Source organism: Protopterus annectens, chromosome 14.part0, assembly GCF_019279795.1.
Source record: "Protopterus annectens isolate FY-2018-M chromosome 14.part0, PAN1.0, whole genome shotgun sequence".
In the NCBI taxonomy this organism is placed as follows: Eukaryota; Metazoa; Chordata; order Ceratodontiformes; family Protopteridae; genus Protopterus; species Protopterus annectens.
The window spans coordinates 782,442,189-782,462,535 of NC_056748.1; the positions used below are offsets into that span (position 1 = coordinate 782,442,189).

Sequence of the window (20,347 nt, forward strand, 5' to 3'; positions counted from 1 at the left end):
GAAGCTAGGGGAGGTTGTGAGTGTGATATAAGTTCATTTGGCAAATCTGAGTGCAGTGGCTACGTTTTTGGGTTGTTTGGGTTTTTACAAAATATTGGTTGATCCTGAAGATGCTGAGTAGCATGGGAAAAGTTTAGAGGTCTAGCAGGGCTAGAAAGCTTCAAATATGGAGGCAGTTGCTACAATTCCATTTTTTGAGGTTTGCATGAGATATTGGCCACTTATGGTTTTTTAGCATTTCAATTAAATTAGTTCTTAGGGAAGCTAAAGTGGTAAGAGGTGTAGATTACAGAGGAAGCAGCAATGCTTTGTCTCAAAAGATCAAAGATGGACCAGGATGGTAAAAGTTAGCAGATGGTCTTGGAAGAAATTTGTGAGCTTTTTTTGTGTCCAGTGAGTTGGGCGTTAATGTGGACGAGTTTGGGTTTGGGTAGTCAAGGCAGCTTGGTTTTTCAGTTTTTTTGATAGCAGACCTGTTAATGACAGACAGTTTGATGTAATTTTGAGGGGGTGTTGAAAGATCAAAGCATTGAAAAGGAAATGTATTCTACTCATTTGTTTAACAAAGTAAAGGCATCTGACGTGACCTGAGGACAAGCAGACTAAGGGTATCAAAAGGACTGGAAGATGGGTGTCAGAGTATTTCATGTCTCATACTAGAGAGTCATTTTTGTGTGGGGGGGCTATGTTGATTTGTTTATTGGTTTGGTTAGTTATTGATGTTGTTTTGATTTGATGAGTAAGGAAAAGTTATGATCTTGGGCATTCCTGTATATATTCAGCAGCCAAGAGCCATAATTAGACAAGGGTGATTTTGAAAGGGCTTTTTCCCATCTCAGTGGGACTTTATGTGGAAATGATGCAGATGTTTGGGTTGAAACTAGCTGCTTTACCATAAAACAAGAAGTTCAGGCAGCTGTTGCAGACGTCAGCATCACTGTGGTTCATTTGAGAGTGTAATGATTTAGGTGTGGTCCCAATGTAAGTTACTGTCATGCATTGTTAGATTATTGTTACAATTGCAACAGTGAATCCCATGGGCAGTGATTGGTTGACAATTAATGCAAGGTTAGCATGGAAAGAGAATATCAGAGTAGTAGTGACAGCAACTGCCTTTGCAGGTGAGATCTTGATCAGTAAGCTGAAATCATAGGGTTTCCTAAGTGGCTGTGTCTTTATTTTATTTTTTTTAGTGGATTTTGCAGACGAAGATATCAAGTATAGTATAGGCAAGAAGGGGCACATCTGAGTGTGGTAGATCTTGATTTGTTTAACATTCACGTCTTTTGGTTAAAGAAGCTATGCAGAGGGCACTCCCTAACTGGGGCAGACTGATGATACAGGATGTGGGGGGGGGGGGGAGCTGGCTGCCATTTAGCCAACCTACTGAGTGGTTTTCTGAGTAGCTGGCTTCATGCAAGGAGGCAACACCACCTTTTTTACTGGGTCATTTTGCTTGATTGTTACAAGTGAGCAGTACAGGGACTCTGCGTAGGAAATGCACAACTGGAAATGGTTGGAATGAGCATCTGATAATGCTCTTTTAAACAATTATACAGGTTGTTTGTGTGTGGTCTGTGAACAAAACACATCATAATTATTGTGTGTTTGGAGTATTTATATTGGCAATATTATTCTTAGTGTTATATTATCCTGTTTCTTATAATTGCTAGATATACGTTTTCTTTTTAGATTTCACTGTGTTGGTTTGGTAGCTTGCTTGCATGTCATATTGGTACAGTTAGTTTGTGTGGATGGAAGGGTTCTATGGGTAATAAGGTTTCAGTATATTCTGTTGACTGTACTTTTTATAGAAATGCGAATTTCACCAAAAAGTCAGTGTTGGTATCTGTGAAAAGTTATCAGACAGTGGGGCTCAGGGAGCTAGTATAGATATGTAGCAAGAAGCATGAAGGTGAATAGTAGCAGAAGGTGTATGGGGATACTGGGGGGTTTATTTCCATCCCACAAAATCATTTTTTTGCCATTTTCAAGTGTTTGCATAGCCAACTGGATGGTCTGACATTTGTATTTTGGTGTTTTTGCCATTCATGATTATTAGTAGCCTTATGATTTATGCAAAAGGTGTACATACACTCACATGCTTGCACACACACACACACACACACACACACACACACACACACACACACACACACACACACAAAATCATATATGTATACATTACTTTATGGCAGAGAAGAATGTAAGGGAAAAAAAAAGAAAGGGATAGTCAGGTAGTTGCCATCAGGGAATGATTCTATTTCCACATTGCATGTATCAACTTTGTCCCCTTTTTGAATAGCATCACTTCTCATGTATGTTGAGGTTTCTTCTACATTTTTAAATGGCTTTAAGTATTTTTTCAAAATTATGAAAATTAGTCAAAAATTAAAACTGAAGAGATAATCATTCTCTTATTTTTACTGTTATACAGTTACTGAGAAAAAGTAAAATCTCATTATGTTTTTACCTTTAATACTTCCTTAGGAAAGTCCTTTCCTTCATTCATTCCTTCTAGATTTCCAATAAACTCCAAGCAAGACATTCTCTTTCCAACATTCTAGAAATGAAATAAAATAATCATAGTCACAAATATTTATCTCCCATTGCACTTGCACAAACAAAGCACTAACTCTATTTCTTTAATAACATCTATACTGTCAATTGGACTGCGATTGCTAGGCAAACCTGGGAGTAAAAGATAATTAATTTAAAATAGTAATTAATATATACAGTCTATTTTAAAAGATTCCAAGAGTATAATTATACAAAAAATGTAAAAGATAAATATATCCCATCCATCCTCAACCCCTTTTCTCATTTTACACATGGGGTCAAAATATATATATTACATATACATATACACACACACACACACACACACACACACACACACACACACACACATAAAAACAAATAATGATATTCATTCATAAACTTTTTCCATAACTTCTCCAAAATACATGGAGTGAAATCAATAGCAATGTATTTAAAAAAATGCTTCAGATAATAAAAAGTATGTTCTTTGTTTTTGCTTAATTATAAAATGAAAAAGATCAGGGATAATAGCGTTCACTTAGTTTTCCAGTTATAATGTTCATCTCTGCCAGCAATTATATCAGTCAATGTTTAATCTGCCTTGTATTTATTTATTTTATTTAACATTTGTTGACCAGGAAAGTCCGAGTAGGACAGAGCCTATTTTCAGCTGAGGCCCGAGGAGAAATGCTCCAGATGCATGTTTTGGAATGTGGGACGAAACCCATGCGGATGCAGTGAGGACATGCAGACTCTGCACAGAAGGCAATCCAGCAGAGAATCGAACCAAAGAACCCCTTGTTGTCAGGTGACAATGTTAACTGCTGCAGCACTGCACATATTAATAAAATATTTCACCCTATTATCATCTGAGGATTCATTGGTTGGTAAAATATCCAACATACCATGATAGGTAGGGAGCACCTATTGTGAAATCTTAAAACACAACTGACAGCTAACAGTGTCTCATACCCTTTTCACTACAATTAGAATATACACTGACAATCTGTAACCAAACACAGACAATAATGATGTTCTTTTCTAGCAACAGCCTCATTTCTTTACTTCAGCATTTCTTAAGAGTACATTAAGGCTATAAATATCTTTCTATTTTTCTACTTTGTTTTCCCTCCAAAATTAAAAACATTATCCATCATAAAGTTCAGACTGTAAAAAATGTACCTTTCAGTGTAAGTGAGTTACCCTGGTGTAATACTTTGTGAATAGGCATTACACCAGAAAAAATCATTTACAATGACATCAAGCTTTTAGAATCCCAGCATTAAAATTGTCACCTAATCAAGTGAAGAAGTGTTTAATCCCAGTATTTGTTCTTTTGAACAAATAACAAAAACCACCATCTCCGGCAGCCATAAAGAACTTCACATCACATGATAAAGGCTGCAGTAAAAAAGCCATGTTTCCACAATGCAGTATTTTGCAGTTCAAAGACACATTAGCCACAATGAGGAAAGACCTCATTATTGGTTAATTGTATGGTCTCTGAATCACTGTTTACAAGGAGTGCAGATCTGCACTTCCTGAAGTAGTTAACAATGACAGCTTTAGCACAGGCAAACCTGTCATTCATTCTCCCACACACACGACAGTCACTGAAACACACGCACACACATGCACACCACATACCTATCCCCGTGTTGTTAGAACGTCTCCAATGCCTCCTTTCTCCTGCTATCATAAATCATGGATTAATTCAGCCAGTCATCAATGCTAGACATTAATGTTTCCCACTTCAGATAATCCATGGTAGTGTAAAAGCTGTTGGACAAGGAGCTAAACATAATGAGAATAGTCAGACCTTTTGTCAGAGGAACAACACACCAGTAAGAGCCATCATGATTGATTTTTAGAAGGCATTTGACTCCATTTGATGTGGCAACAATAAGCATATATAATTTCCCTATGGAGTTTATTGCCTTGTGCAAATTGTTATATACTAACCCAACCACTCAGGTTGACACAAGGAGCTCCTTGTCAAAGGTTATTTATCTAGAAAGTGGAATGAGACAGGGGTGCTCATTGTCCCCTTGTTATTCACATTGGCTGTTTTAATAGTGACTCTTTACCTAGGGAAAGTACTGGCTGCCTACAAAAATTACTCAGGGGCTCCTTCAACTGGATTTCCTTACAAGGTTCGCTGATCATTGCATTACGTGTCTTACCACTCAGCATCAACACATTAAAGTGTTAAAGGTGTTAATGGGGAATCAATCACCAATCTTAGGATGAATCAAGCTAAAATGGCTCTTTTTTCTCTTACTAAGTCCTTGCTCACTCTTCAACAAACTGCTACTTGCATTACAAGTACACAAATCCAGGCATTATGATAGCCACATCAGTTGGGAAGACAGTGGGCAGTAATTTCTACCTGGTATTTGCTCAGGACCAGAAGGTAAGAGGGTAATCCCTGGTGTGCAACAGACATTTGGCTTAGACAGTATCACCAATATAGAATGCTGGCCACCTCATCTTTCATAAAATGAGATTCAGGGGTGGTAGATTTGTGCTTTGATACCTGGGTAGCCAGCAGGACCAGGAGGGTCAAGGACGGGTTCTGTTCTATCATGATTCTTGCATAATCTATTCATTCAACTGTTAATGGTGATGTTTTATCTGATGAAGGGCCGTAGCCTGAAAGCGCTAATACTTTATTGTTTGCTTTGTATGACAATAAATTGTGTTTTATCTAATTAGCAGTATCCAGCAACGTTTTTTCGTTTTACTTTGGACTGTATTTGGTAAAGTTTTGCTGGATTTTGGCATAGCTTCGACCTCTTGCTTTGCTCTAACTATCATATACCTCTTCCCCAGACTGCCTCATTAGCATGGCCATCAAGACAGCCCACCATTGTGCGGCATGCCTTTGCGTTGCAGTATCACAGTAGGGCTGCCTCTGAATTGGAAGTAGTTACTGCAAGGTGTTCACTTTGTGGTAACATTGCTGAATTCAGCCCTATCTTTGATGTTAGCACAATTATACTCAAGTTATGTCTTTTAAACTATTCTTGAAATTGACCTTACTCTGTAACATATTTAAAGTAATGAGCATGTTCTGCATAACCAGAAAATAAAGTAATGCCATCATCATATATGTAAAACTGAATGAAAGAGGAAGATTTGATCACATTTTATTCACTACTATGAAAACAGGTGCCCAATTATTTACTCCTGTGGAACCAACAAAGCTGATCAATGGTAAAAGAATAGGCAGCTTGAATTTTTATGAAGATTAACATTTGAAAAATGAGAACTTCTAATGATCATTCTTAACATGATGCAACATTTTAAAGCACTTAAAACATAAAATAATGAACATGGTTGGGAAGTACTCAATGTACAATGGCTTTCAACTGCATGCTTTTAGGAAGCTTGTGTAGTATTATTAATGAAGCATTTCTGGCCAACTGATTATTAAATAGAGTCAGTAAACTGGGTCACCATATGGAGTCTTAACTTTACATTGGTATTATGAGTAATTCATCTCCATGAAAAATGTGGGGTATGGAGGCTGAATCCCTGATATAAATACTTATTTTTGATTTTGTTTACGCTTTTGTGCTTAGCATTTTAAGTTTGTTGTGTTGTTCTATCAGTTGAGCAGGTAGTAGCCAGTGTAGCGGAGTTTTTCATTTTAACACTCTTGGTAGTATTTGGAGAGTCAGGGATACTCAGGTAACCTATTAGCTATCAATAGGAGTAGATATGCAGAACAGGTGTAAAGGATGGAACATCCTAGTATAGCTTGGATTAACAGCCTATGACATACATTTATGACCCCAGCTCAAATTAACCATGACCTCTGTGTTAAAGCAGATAAATACTGCATGTCAAGTAAACTGTATTTAGACCTGAAAAAGCCTGTTTAAGGGTGAAAGCACTCATCTATTGTTTTTCAGTAAAGATGTTTTGATTTCTAACCAAGTTATACTTGCTTGATTACTCTGAAATCTCACCTTAGCTTGTCCACAATGCATGGTTCGTTTTTCAAGAAATGCCGAGTGTTTTTGTTCATTCTAGCTGGTTAGTGAAACTTAAAGACACATACAGAAAGTAAACCAAAGCAACAATCTTTTATTTTTATTTTATTTTTAATTTTAGTTATTTATTTTATTTTAATTATTTAATGAGAATGGTTGTTTAAGTTCTTTGTCTGATGAAGCAGTAGCAACATTACTGTGAAAGCGCTTATAAGGGTTTTTGTACTGATTTACTGGAGTAACTATTTTATTAAAAGTCCTTTGTTTTTACTAAGCTGCCTGTTGCTTTGGTTCACTTCCTGTATGTGCTGTTTGGACATTATTTGGAAAATAAGTGAACCATTCATCCCTTTGGCTGCATTTATGTGTAAACGTAAAGATACCTTGCCTAATCTTAAATTATACATATGCAAATGTAATTTTATTTTTTGTATGCAATGATTGACTATTAACACAGATTCTATAGTTGTTTAAATTGAACAATACATTTTATGCACCCATGCAAGCCAGTTTTATTTGCATTTGAAACTACCTGCAATATATTGAAAAAAAAGTCCAAATTAAAAATATTTTAATTTAACAGACAGAATTTAATTTTTTTCCACACCAAAAAAAAAAAATAAATAAATAAAGGCAAACAAGGGAAAACAGCATTAATATACTGCTAGGAGAAAATGCATTTTGCAAGTGTGAATTTACGGTTATGACGTCTTATGGAAGTACCGAGGATGTGCTTTTAGATTTGCAAATGGCAGACTTCCCCAGACTCTTGCAATTTACTAAAGGTGAATTTTAAAAGTATGAATTTTATTCAGTATTCCACTTTATAAATCTATTATTGTAGCCAGTGTTTGTAAAAATGAGACACTGGCCATGTACATTAAGATTATGGTAAAAGATCTAATTGTAAACACGTTCAGTTACATGAACTATTACTTGTATTTCCTTACTAAACTGAAACAAAGCAGCTTTCAGGTTAAGGCATTTTTATGGTTGCCCCCCATGGTTTATATTGCCTGAGAAATCTTTTGGTTGATAAGACTACATTTTCAGCAACTCGCTAGAAATGATTCACTATTTTATGGAACTGGTTTTGAAAAATAACAATAATGTGTAACAGCACTGGAGGCAGTTGCAGCCCCATTATTTGCCAACATAGTGGTGTATCAAAGGCAAAAATCACTTTATTTTAAATTGCAAATGCAAACAAAATGTACAGTTGTATTGTCAAAATGTTTTCTGTGGACAGAAACTAAACACATATGTTGAGTTTACACATTACTTAACTAGCCATCAGTCATTTTTTAAGCTTTGCACTTTGGTCTGAGACATAAAATGGGCTATCTTAATATCATATTTATGAAAGACATGTGAATCTTCCTTTCTTTCACTATTTATAGATAGTCCACATTTTCTGTTTTATATTTGCATGCCAATAGTTGTCATCTGCCTTACATGAAAAATAATTTACTCATGGATAACTCTAATCCATCCCCCTTAGCACCAGCCTTAAAAATAACCCTTTCTTTAACAGTACCACGATTGTCTGGTGGCACTGTTAATGCTTTTTCTGGTTAGTTAAGTAGAGGTTTGTTTTTGTTTTGTGATTGGTTGGAATTTTTTTTTTAGGTAAATTTCAATTTGTTGACTGTGTGTTGACAATTTTTCAGTTTGAGATTTACTAATACAGTCATATATACCATACACTTATTGCATCAATAATGCATAACACACACACACACACACACACACACACACACACACACCTTTTCTTTCTTAAATGAACAGTCCTGGATAGCTAAATGATTCTTTTCATGGGTGACCTGGAAGCAATGTCTAGTTAAGTGACTTGCCCTGAAGATGTAGTGTGTTATCAGCAAATATCTGTGATCATTCTGGCATCGCATAAAACACATGCAAATGGGCATGCCAGATACTGCGGATAGTTAGCTTCAAGTCTCCTGTGAAAATGGACACTATTTCTTTGGCTTCTGCTAGGTATTCAGTTTCATAAGTAAAATATATACTATAGTTGTATATCTTTAACAAAAGCAGTGATGGCAAGAATCACTTACATGTCCATGAAGATCAGTGTTCAACAGCATCAGGGCACAGGTCAAGGTATGAATTCCATCTGCAAAAAAAAAAGAAAAAGACAGGCAGAATGATTAAAAAAAATTTAAACTTAAATCCCAGAAGCAGCATGTCTTTGCAGTATGCTACTTCAAGCCTCATTACATTTTATGTCTTTACTCATCACATTATAGACACTGCACCTGTGTTATGTCATAATACCCTTTGATAAGCTTTATCACTCAAAGAACACATGTACCTTATGAAAGTGACTATTAAAAGAGTAGCTATAAAACTGTTCACTAGAGCAGTCTATCTTTCTTTTTTATCTTTTTTTTACAAAACTAGAACATCCTGTTCTTTTTGTATTATTATTGCGATTTCAAGATATTAGCTAACTAATGAAATGCAGGAAAATATAGTAGACAATTATTTTATTTGCAATGCTCAGTCTCTGTGACTATATGGCATACTAAGTAACCTTAGTTTGTACTGGTTATCTTAACAATGGTGCTGAAATCAGAACTAAACAAGTGCATCCTAGCCTGGAAAAAAAAAGGACTGCTGATTGAAAAGCCTTAATATCTAAACCTCCCTTAGAAGAACTAGGAAAGTGTTTAAAATTCACAGAGCTGTCAAAGTACAGGCAACACTGCCATACGATGTCAGTCTAATACTTGAAGGGAAAGAAAAATTACAGGGTTAAGCACATACCTCAGATGAATTTAAACAGGAAGCTGTGACATGAGGACTAGACTCTAGCTATAAAGGATATTGTATGTTACATGACACCCTTTGAAGGTGGTCTTTCTTGAAATTATTGTCATATGTGACTTTAGAGTGACTTCAATATGGTAATAGTCAGCATATACCAAAGGCCTAGAACAAGGTGAAAAAGTCATCACAATGTTCAATATGTTCAGTGCTCTGCAGATAATAAAATGAATTAGGAAAAAGAAGCGTACATCTGAAATTAAACAGACTTGCTGCTTATTTAAGTTTACATTTACAGAACTGATTTCAAGTTGGTTACTATTAAAATAATTGTAGCTACTGCACCTGACATAGGCTCATAGGTTCATAGGGGTGTACTAGGGTAACGGCCACTGGGACCTTTTTAAGCCTAGCCATGCATCACAAATTTCTGAAAAATTCTGGTACCCTTAGTAAGTGTAAGCAGGGGCTGGAGACAAACCATTTACAGTCTTATGTCCATTGGAGGCATAGGTGCCAAACCAGGGGTGGATTTTCTGTTTCCCTTCCAATTGTCCATGTTACATTTGAACTGAGTTAGGGAGGAACTCAGTTTCACATAGATGAGGAGCCTGTTCCAGAGAAGGGGCACCCAGTGGGAAAAAATACCTGTCTCTCTAGCAGGCTTTATTTATATCACAGGCAGGGCCGGTGTTAGCATTTTGGGGGCCCCCAGCAAATGTCAAGTTGGGGGCCCCCTGGCCACTTTCAGTCTAAGTATCACCCTGTCACTGCCACTACTTCTATCCATCTTTTAGTTCATGCTGCAGGCTCCTAACCCCAAAGGCAACCAGCTGTATATGTGTCTGATGTTTGATTGTGAGGTGTATCTATGCCACCCATGCCCATCTGGTCATTGCATCCTACTTTACTTGACATACATTGTGCCTTACTTTGAAATATAATCACTTATTAGCTACATTTTTGAAATATAATTTAGAAGAAATTACATTGATATTGATACAGAGTATTTGTACCGTGTGAAATGTGCACATGGAATGTGCATTGATACAAACACACACACACACACACACACACACACACACACACACACACACACACACACACACACAACACACACACACACAGCAATGTTAATTTTGTAATTATTTACAACAGGTACATTGGTACAGCTATATTGTGTACACAGATCATACATCAAACAACAGCAGTAATTTTATTTTTTCATCAGTAAGTAGTAAATTTGTATACCTCACTATCCCTGATTTCACAATACCTATCTAATTCCCTGATTTAATATATTGATTTTTGTTGTCATACTAAATCAAGTAATCAATAATCAAAGTATCAAGTAAAAATGCTATTGTCTAAAAAAATGATGTTAATGTAAACTTTTAAAGGAATTACTTTAATATATATATATAAATAATATATAATTATGCTCTTTATTATTATATTATTTTTATTATTATATTATATTATCACAGATAAGAAAGAGAAGGAGAGTTAGTTTCAGTTTATCAGTTAGTCTGTCCTGAAAAAAAAAAAAAAACCCTGAAAAAGAAACATCAGCAAGCCATAAAAGAAGACTCTTCTTCAGCTCCAAATGAGATCAGTCACCCTGTCACCTCTGCTGTGCTTCTCTCTTTTTTGCTATTGCTTTGTTTCAAATAAAACAGGTACAAGGTAGTCCATACACATTACTAAATGCTTAAAGAGTGTAATTAAAAATATTTTTATTTTTTTTTTTTCCCCTCCCCAGCCAACAGCAGCTTTTGTGGGGGCCCCCAATGAGTCAATGAGGATTAAGGGGCTCCCATCCTGCAGTTAATGCAGGTAACCAAACTGGGCTATCTTTAATTTTTTATGAGAGAGGATGTCCACCAAGGGGGGCTTCTAGGCTGGAGCATTATATCATTGGTAAAAATAAAAATGAAAATATAAAAAGTTTGTTAAATATTAAAATATTGTTACTATAACTAAAGATCTTTTTTTTTTGGAGATAAATCTGAGTTATTGTTACTTATTACTGGTAAGTATATACAAGCTGCTGTACTTTGTTTGTTTTGTTTTGAGACATGTTACAAAAAATCAAAGATAATAAGTTAAGTAAGGGTGGTTGGGGCCCGGAGGGGGGCCCCCAGAGCGCCAGGGTTCGCTGGTGCCTAAAACCGGCTATGATCACAGGCATAGTTTAAGTCTTTAGAATGGGTACCTCTGGTGAGGTTTGTTTTGCGGACATGTAGGGAGTCCATCATGGTGGGTTTCCATCAATGCCTTGTAGGCCAGGCATAGATCTTCCCTCAAAAGCCTATAGGAGGCAGAATACATGGACTAGGCTTTGAGGTAGTCTGCATAGGACATGTAATTTGCACCCCATATTCTTTTAGTGAGGAACCTCTCTGGATGTTACAATTGTTGGATGTGCCTGGTTAGGTACATACCAAACTGGACATTGTATTCAAAGATAAGTCTGATGAATACTGAATAAAGTGAAACAATGACCTCCTTGGACCTAGATGCCATACCTGTGTTTATAAGTTGTACAAGATGGAATGATTTCCTCACTACTGTAGACACAGGATATTTAAATACTAGGTTTTATAATCTATGTGTGCCCACAAGTCCCTGACTACTGGGTCAGCTGTAAGGGGTGTGTTATCAATATGATAATTACCCTGGGTTATTGACTTCCCAAAGGATAACATTATGCATTTATTGGCATTTAGTTTTACTACATGGCACTGACACCAGTTACTTGTCCGTGACAGCCTTTCTTGAAGAACATTAGTGTTGGTGGGGGATTTATGGTTGCTCCTAATTTGCAGGCATCTGCAAATTTAGTCAGCCAGAGGCCACTGGTTTTGGTCTTGACTTCAGAGAAGTAGATGCCATAAAGGAGTAGTCTCAGGACTAGCACAGCACTAGATGCTTTGCATCCTTAGATATTTTTCCATCAAAAAATATATGAAAACACTGAGTAAACTCTGCTTTGCAGGAGAATACCGATACATTTGGAATAAATGGAGTAGTTATGAATAGTGTACATTAATGAATTATTTTGCTTGTCTAGACAGCATTTATCAAATTATTAATTAGATCTATAATGAAATACAAATACAAATATTCTACTATTTTCTAAACAGCATTTTCTCGTGAGGGGTTTCATTGGTACTACACTAAGCAGGCCAGAGAAGCTTTCTCTATCCCAGTAACACAACCTCTAACTCAACCTGTGGGATCTTCAGGCATTCCCAGGCAAGAACAGATATAATCCCTCCAATTTCATCTTGGGTCTGTCCCAGAACCTTTTCCATGAAGGCCATGGGCTGGTATAACTCCCATGGGAGGTTCACAGAGGACATCATTATAAGGTGGCCAAATCACTTCAAATGACTCCTCTCAACATGGAGGATCAGGGACTAAGTCCAAAATCCTCTTAGATTACTGAACTCCTCCCTTTGACATGAGTTAGTCCCTCAACTCCTCAAAGTAAACTTATTATTCTTGCAAACATCTATGATTTTATCCTTTCAGTCACTATACAAACCTCATGGCCACAACTGTGGAAGGGGCACAGACTGATTGATAAATGGAATCCATTTTGGTGTTTGTAACCTTTTAGTTGGAAATACATTTTTATGAATTTGCAGTCCATAGAACTATACTGTCTAAAACATTATGTTCCTGGTAGAGTTACCCTTGGAAAATTTGTTTAAGAGGAGGAAGCAAAAATAGGGATCCACATTATCACCCTTGATGGTGCAATTAAATAGTTAGAAAAACTTGCACAGAAAAGGGACCCACAGCCAGATCCAAGCCTGGAAAGAATGGTAGTCAATAAGTTCCTGGTGAACAGATGATCCAATAAGTCCAGCCAGGTTCAGAAAGAAAAAGTGAGCTTGAGCAACCATTTGCGCTCATCACCCACATGACAAAGGGCAAGGGTCATGTAAGCATTACATCAGGGATGGTGGTAGAGGAGGAGTACAAGTAATAAAGGTTACTATGGGATATGATAGGCCAGTGGAAAAGCCATAGGAGTGTAATGCTGCATGGTGCTAAGGTCCTTGACGATAAAATTCATTCAGGCACATGTAGTGTCCAGAACTGAAGGTAATGATAAAGCAGCCATAATGTGGACTATAAGGGAAAGCCACCTGGATTCTATGTCCTTAGAAAGCTATTTTTAGTGCAGAAAAGAGGCTTTGTAATGGACATCTAAAACTGAAAATGAGGAGAGGGACAACAGACTATTGAAGATGCTTGTTTTAAAACTGGTGCCTGGAGGGGGACAAGGAACTGCCAAAGGAAAACAGCATTGTAAAAACTATTAATGCAAAAAGATAGGGACACAGATTAAAACAGAAATCATATTAAAAGATGAGCAAAGAGAAGATGCATAATGCTGTGGTACACTTCTCCTACAGCAAACTTGAATATAATCTCTTTTTCCACCCCCGAGTAAGAAAGATAGATGAGATAGTAAACGTTCTACTGCAGGTCACATCAGAGTAGAAATTGAAATCACAATTAAGAAATGAGTGGCTCTTCACCAGCATCTATAGAGTGAATGGAACAAAAGTAAAAAAGCTAAGAGGCAGTAGTGACAACAGGGACAATGTCAAAATATTAATGTGGTTCAAGTGGTCTGCAGTACAGTAATACAACACAGTAGACTTCAAATTATTTGAAAGAACTTTGAGAAACAATATTCATGTATGGTAAGTAGAATGAGTCACTAACTAAAGTTTCTACCTAATAGCTCTCCAGGGTTAGAATTCAGTCTCGATTCCCACTTAATGCGTATTCACCTACTGTCACTGTTTTTTTCTACAGGTACTGTAGTTTCCTCCAACCTCCTAAATGCATATTTGTTGATTGCCAATTCTGCACTATCTTTGTATACTGCATTCACACCACTGTTATGGCCTAAGTCATAGACAGAAAAGGGTACATGAATGATCAGTTTACGTATCTGTGCAACAAACAATGTTGGAGGAAATATGATAGTACATTAAGGACTGTTTAGGCTCAGGAATTATTATATACAAAAGTAGAAAGAGAAGGCAATATAGAGAAAAGGAATTGTTCTTGTGTTTAAAACATATATCAAGAAGGCTAAGGAAAGAAAGAAATTACAGCATGCAGGAGGGTGAGAAGTAGAAATGACAAAGATAAAAAGGCATGCACACCAAGTCTAAGACCATTTGTTTATCTGCCAAGAAGTCAACACAAAGAAATTTCTAGAGAAGTAAATGGCAGGAATAACTTGCAGACATACATTCATATGTACCATAGGTCTCAACTGTCCCTGATTTTGGAGGACTTTTTTTATGTTGATGTCATATTTTTGTTTTGCCCTGTTCCTCATGATACTTTTGATTTCCTGGCAAATCAGGAGGATTATAGTTATTCGATAATGCCAGTCATAACACTTATTTTTCAGAAAATGTATGCCGATGAAACACCTGTTGTTCCATTAACTTAAGTGAATTAAAGCAATATTTAAAAACTGCCAATGATTTTTGGTCTTTGCTCCTCACCCCCATTATTTATGGCTTCATTCAGAATTCTTGAGCAAAGAAGTAAAGTTGTATACCAAGTACACATACATGTATGCATGGATTTTGTTCATTTCAGCAGCCAGACAAGTGGACCAGTCTGAGACTTGATTTCCAGGTATTAACAACAAGTGGACCAGTCTGAGACTTGATTTCCAGGTATTAACAACAAGTGGACCAGTCTGAGACTTGATTTCCAGGTATTAATAACAAGTGGACCAGTCTGAGACTTGATTTCCAGGTATTAACAACAAGTGGACCAGTCTGAGACTTGATTTCCAGGTATTAACAACAAGTGGACCAGTCTGAGACTTGATTTCCAGGTATTAACAACAAGTGGACCAGTCTGAGACTTGATTTCCAGGTATTAACAACAAGTGGACCAGTCTGAGACTTGATTTCCAGGTATTAACAACAAGTGGACCAGTCTGAGACTTGATTTCCAGGTATTAACAACAAGTGGACCAGTCTGAGACTTGATTTCCAGGTATTAACAACAAGTGGACCAGTCTGAGACTTGATTTCCAGGTATTAACAACAAGTGGACCAGTCTGAGACTTGATTTCCAGGTATTAACAACAAGTGGACCAGTCTGAGACTTGATTTCCAGGTATTAACACAGGACAAGTCAAACTTGCCCTCGCTTCGCACCCCACACTGCCCCCAAATTCCTCCAGCCCTTGGTGCTGCTACATTTATTGGTACTAGACCACACCCCACTTTTATAAACCAATCAGTAACAACTTGTCACTCAACAGCATCACCCTCAACCTGATACCACTAGTCCTTCAACTCTACTATTCCTTTTGCCGTTTCAAGTCTCATTCAATAGGTTCATAGGTTGGTACTAGGCTATTGGCCCTAGGGCCTATACAAGTCTAGCCATAACAATTCTCTAGCTATTTCTTCCCACACTATTTACTTCCCTGGACCCTTGCCTAGCAGGGCGACTGACATGATCCCCAGGGTGAATTTCCTTTCTCCCATCCAATCGTCAAGGTTCCTTTTGAAGAGGGCCAAAGAGGCGCTCTGCTTGACATGTATGGGCAGTCTATGCCAGAGTCTGGGCAGTGTCTGGGTCAGGAACCTATCCTTCCAGCATGTTTTGTTTATTGTGATGACAAGGTTTAGATACCTGGAGCATGTGGCTCTGAGAGATTGGGAGTTCTTTAAGTGTAGCATGTCCAACAGCACTGGGTTTGACATGGCCTTGATATGTTAAGCAGAGATCGCCTCTGAATAGACGATATGCAACAGAGTATAGCTGGAGTTTTTTAAGGCTGTCAGCGTAGGGCATCTGCTTTAGGCCTGTGATTCTTTTAGTGATGTATTTCTGTGGCCTTTCCAGTTGTTGCAGATGTCTTGAGAGATGCATATAAAAAGGGGCATTGTGTTCTATAATGGGTCTAATGAGGGATGAGTACAGTGGGACAATGACCTCCTTTTTTCTGGATGAAAAGCCCTTAGTGATGAGGTGTGCCACATAGAAGGATTTCCTGACTGTTGTGGTGATGTGGTTATCGAAGGTGAGACCACTGTCCACCTGTGTCCCTAAGTTTCTTATCACACTTTTGGTGTTTAGTGTACTGCCACCTATGTGGTAATTCACGGGTACATATTTTTTCCCAAAGGGGATAACTATACATTTCTTGGCATTGAGCTTGAACCCATGGCTCTGGCACCAAGCATCTGTTTCTGTAAGGCCCTTTTGTAGAGTATTCACATCATTTGGGGATTCAATAATGGCTCCCAGTTTGCAGTCATCTGTGAACTTTGTTAGCCAGATTCTCTCAGTGTTGGCCTGTACTTCAGAGAAGTAGATGCCAAACAAGAGCAGTCCCAGGACTAAACCCTGAGGTACTCCACTTGTCACTTGTCTGGAGCTGGATTTGGAGTCTGCTACTTTTACATTGTGGGATCTGTCAGTAAGCTAGTTGGCAATCCATCAAGTGAGATAGGGATTAATGCCCAGCTTAGTAAGTCTATCTATGATTTCAGAGTGGCGGATGGTGTCAAAGATCTTGACAAGGTCCAGATAGGCTGTGTGGACTGCCTTACCCTCGTCCACAGCTCTGGAGACTGAGTCGAAGAAGTCAATCAGGTTCAGGAGACAAGATTGGCCCTTCACGAACCCAAACTGGGTGGGGTCCAGTGTTTGAAGGTTGCCACTGTCTTCGTTTATAAGTTCTATATGTATGCTATCACCCAAAATTGTCTTATTAACTCTACTTCTACCCCTTTTTACCCATCCCATATCTCCCAACTGCCTATGAATATCCGGATCACCCAGGTTTCCACTACCCTAAATTCCAAACATCCATCCCATCTACAACAGATAATAATGCACCCTTACTCACTCCCCTTATGCTTACCTCCTTAACCCCTAAATACTACCATCTTACTAGACCTAGTTACATTAGTCCTAAAACTAGACACTATTACAAAACTTTATTCAAAATCTTAAAACTCATACTCGGGATACACTACAACCTCACAAAGGATGGCGACATCCACCCAAACCCTGGTCCATCCCCAACTATTGGCCCTAATCCGCCTTCTATATCCCCTACCACCATAGCTTCAACAAACAGACCTCCTAACTCACCGCTGGCCTGCCATCTAAACATTAGGAGCATAAATAACAAAACTCAGCACCTGCATGCCCTCTTAGCTGATCATTCCCCAGATATATTATGCCTAACAGAAACATGGCTAAAGCCTGCCACTAAGGACCATGAGATTCTGCCACCAGGGTATAATATGTTTCGGCTAGACTGTACCACCAGAAAGGGTGGTGGGGTAGCCATACTTTACAAGTCTATCCTATCTGTCAGCATAGACACCAAACCACCACCCCAGTTCAATAATGCTGAAATTCTTATCTCAAAACTACAAATTAACAAAAACAAAAATGTAAACATTGTCTGTGTCTACATTCCCCCAGGGAGGAACACAGAAACCTTAGAAGACTTCTTATATTGGTTACCCAATAACTACCCCCAAGAAACAATTGTTCTTGGGGATTTCAACATTGACTGGAACACTTGCGCTTGTGAAACCCCCACAACCCACATAAAGCTCTATGGATTTACTCAAATCATAACTTCCCCCACCAGGACAGGAAAACACAATAACAAGGAAAGTACCCTAGACTGGATACTCGTCAATACCAATCTTCAATCTTATAAATCAGGCACTTTGCCTGATGACCTAAGTGAAAACTGTCTCAACTATGTAATCAAGCTTAAAGTAGACTGCTCCTACCAACCCACCTATAGAACATTAAGAAATAATAAGAATTTTATTCTCGCCAAGTTTCAAAATAAACTTAAGGCATTCAACAGGTTAGTACTAAAAAGTCTCCCCCTAGATGAAGCAGTAGCATACTTTAACACCAAATTCCTTGCTATTCTTAACTCCCATGCTCCCAGCTGCTCTATTAGAAGCAAAGTTAATATTGCACCATGGCTTTCTAAAGATACCAAAACCAAAATTTCACTCAGAAACAAAGCATGGGTCACCTACCAAAAAACAAAAGCCCCACTTGATCAACTAAGAATCAGACAGCTAAGGAATGACACCAAAAAATCCATAACCTTAGACAAAAAGAACCACTACTACCATCTACTGCAAAAACACCACAACAAACCTCAAAAGTTCTGGGCAGGAATAAATAAACTACTCCACCCAGGCCAAACCGCCACTTCACCCCACCCCCCCAGCTTCCCAACAAAAATCCCCAGCCAAACCGCCACTTCACCCCACCCCCCCAGCTTCCCAACAAAAATCCCCAGTAGACATTGCTAATAACTTCCAACAGCTTCTTCACAGAGACTATCCAGTCTCTTAGCCAGCCAACTCTCTTCCAGTAGCTCTAATTCTAATGTAGCCACACCCAGTACCCAAACATACTTTACCTTCCAACCTGTTCCTTCTCAACTTATTCATGCCCTACTTCAGAAACTAAGACCCACCACCCTGGCTGCTGATCTCCTCCCAGCAGACTATCTGCAAAGTCTGCTGACACCATAGTATATCCCATCTCAATCTTGATCAACAGAGCTATATCTGAAGCTACTGTACACACTATATGGAAAATCTCCCATGTCATACCTCTCCATAAAGGAGGCAGTTCCACTGAACTGTCAAACTCTAGACCCATAGCTATTCTGTCACCTCTAGCTAAAATTATGGAAAAGTGTGTACACATACAGCTCATGCACTACCTCACACAGAGCAAGCTGTTGTCCAACTTTCATCATGGCTTTAAGCCACACCACAGTACTACTTCTGCCCTCCTCTCGTTCTCTAACGTCATCAACCACAACTGCAATAACAACAAACTATCCTCAGCACTCTTTCTAGATTTATCTAAGGCACCTAACAAGGTTGACCACAAAATGCTTATAAATACCTTGAAGGCCTTCTCCTTAAACAACCATGCACTCCAATGGTTTCAATTCTACCTGCAGGGCAGGCAACAGGCAATCCTATGGCAGGACGAGCTATCATCTCGCCTACCCATCACATTAGGAGTTCCCCAGGGCTCGATACTAGGACCCCTTCTTTTCTCCATCTTTATCAATGACCTTCATTCAGTCATCCCAGATGCTACCTGCATTCAGTATATGGATGACTCCACCTTGATTTGTTCCGACACTGCACCAGCTACTTTATTCACATTAACCCAAAATACCTTCAATAGTATAGAAAAATGGCTCTCCAATCAACATCTGATCCTAAACCCCAACAAAACTAAGTTGCTCCTCTTCTCCCCCACATGCAGGACCCCCCTGCCATCCTTCAACATAACTGCTAACAATGCCACTATCATCTCCCCAGAAGCCCAAACTAAACTACTGGGTGTCATAGTTGATAACCTAAAGTTTGATGCGCATATCAAACTATCAAAACCATTAATAAAAAACTTGGCTCTCTTTACAGACTCAAACCTTTCCTTACCCCACTTGCTAGAACTGCAATTGCCCATTCCCATCTGCTATCAACTCTTCTTTATGCCTCACCTCTCTTCTCCAACTTAAACAAAACAGATCTTAATAAACTATCATCCTGCTATAACCACATTGCCAAATTTGCTACTGGCACAGCCTACCGGAAACACTACTGTCACAACCTAAATCACCTAGGATGGCTTGAACCGTCAAGCATACTGCAGTTCAACCAGCTAATAGTGGCAAGTCCTTTACCAACCGGAAAATACACCTGCACAAAAAAAATATTCTCAGCCCCTACACAGCACCCAGCCACTGCGATCATCCACTAGACTCCTAGTTTAAACATACAAATCCAACTACTCAGCTGGGGACTCTCTGTTTGCCAACTCTGTTGGGAAAATATAGAACAGACTCCCAGCTGACTTGACCCTAGAACCCTCACTAACTCAATTCAAAAACAAACTCAAGAAATACTTCAAAACGCATTGGTTATGTCCTTGCA

General features: G+C 38.3%; 1 protein-coding gene across 1 annotated transcript in view; it reads right to left on the reverse strand.

The window, feature by feature from the left end:
• Window positions 1-20,347, reverse strand: part of PSD (pleckstrin and Sec7 domain containing) — a 1,472,276-nt gene that overhangs the window by 750,857 nt on the left and 701,072 nt on the right. Inside the window, exons 8-9 of the mRNA XM_044056531.1 lie at window positions 8,615-8,673; window positions 2,474-2,563 (exon numbers count right to left, since the gene is read on the reverse strand). Of these exons, the coding sequence (XP_043912466.1) occupies window positions 2,474-2,563; window positions 8,615-8,673 (149 nt within the window). The remainder of the gene's footprint in view (window positions 1-2,473; window positions 2,564-8,614; window positions 8,674-20,347) is intronic.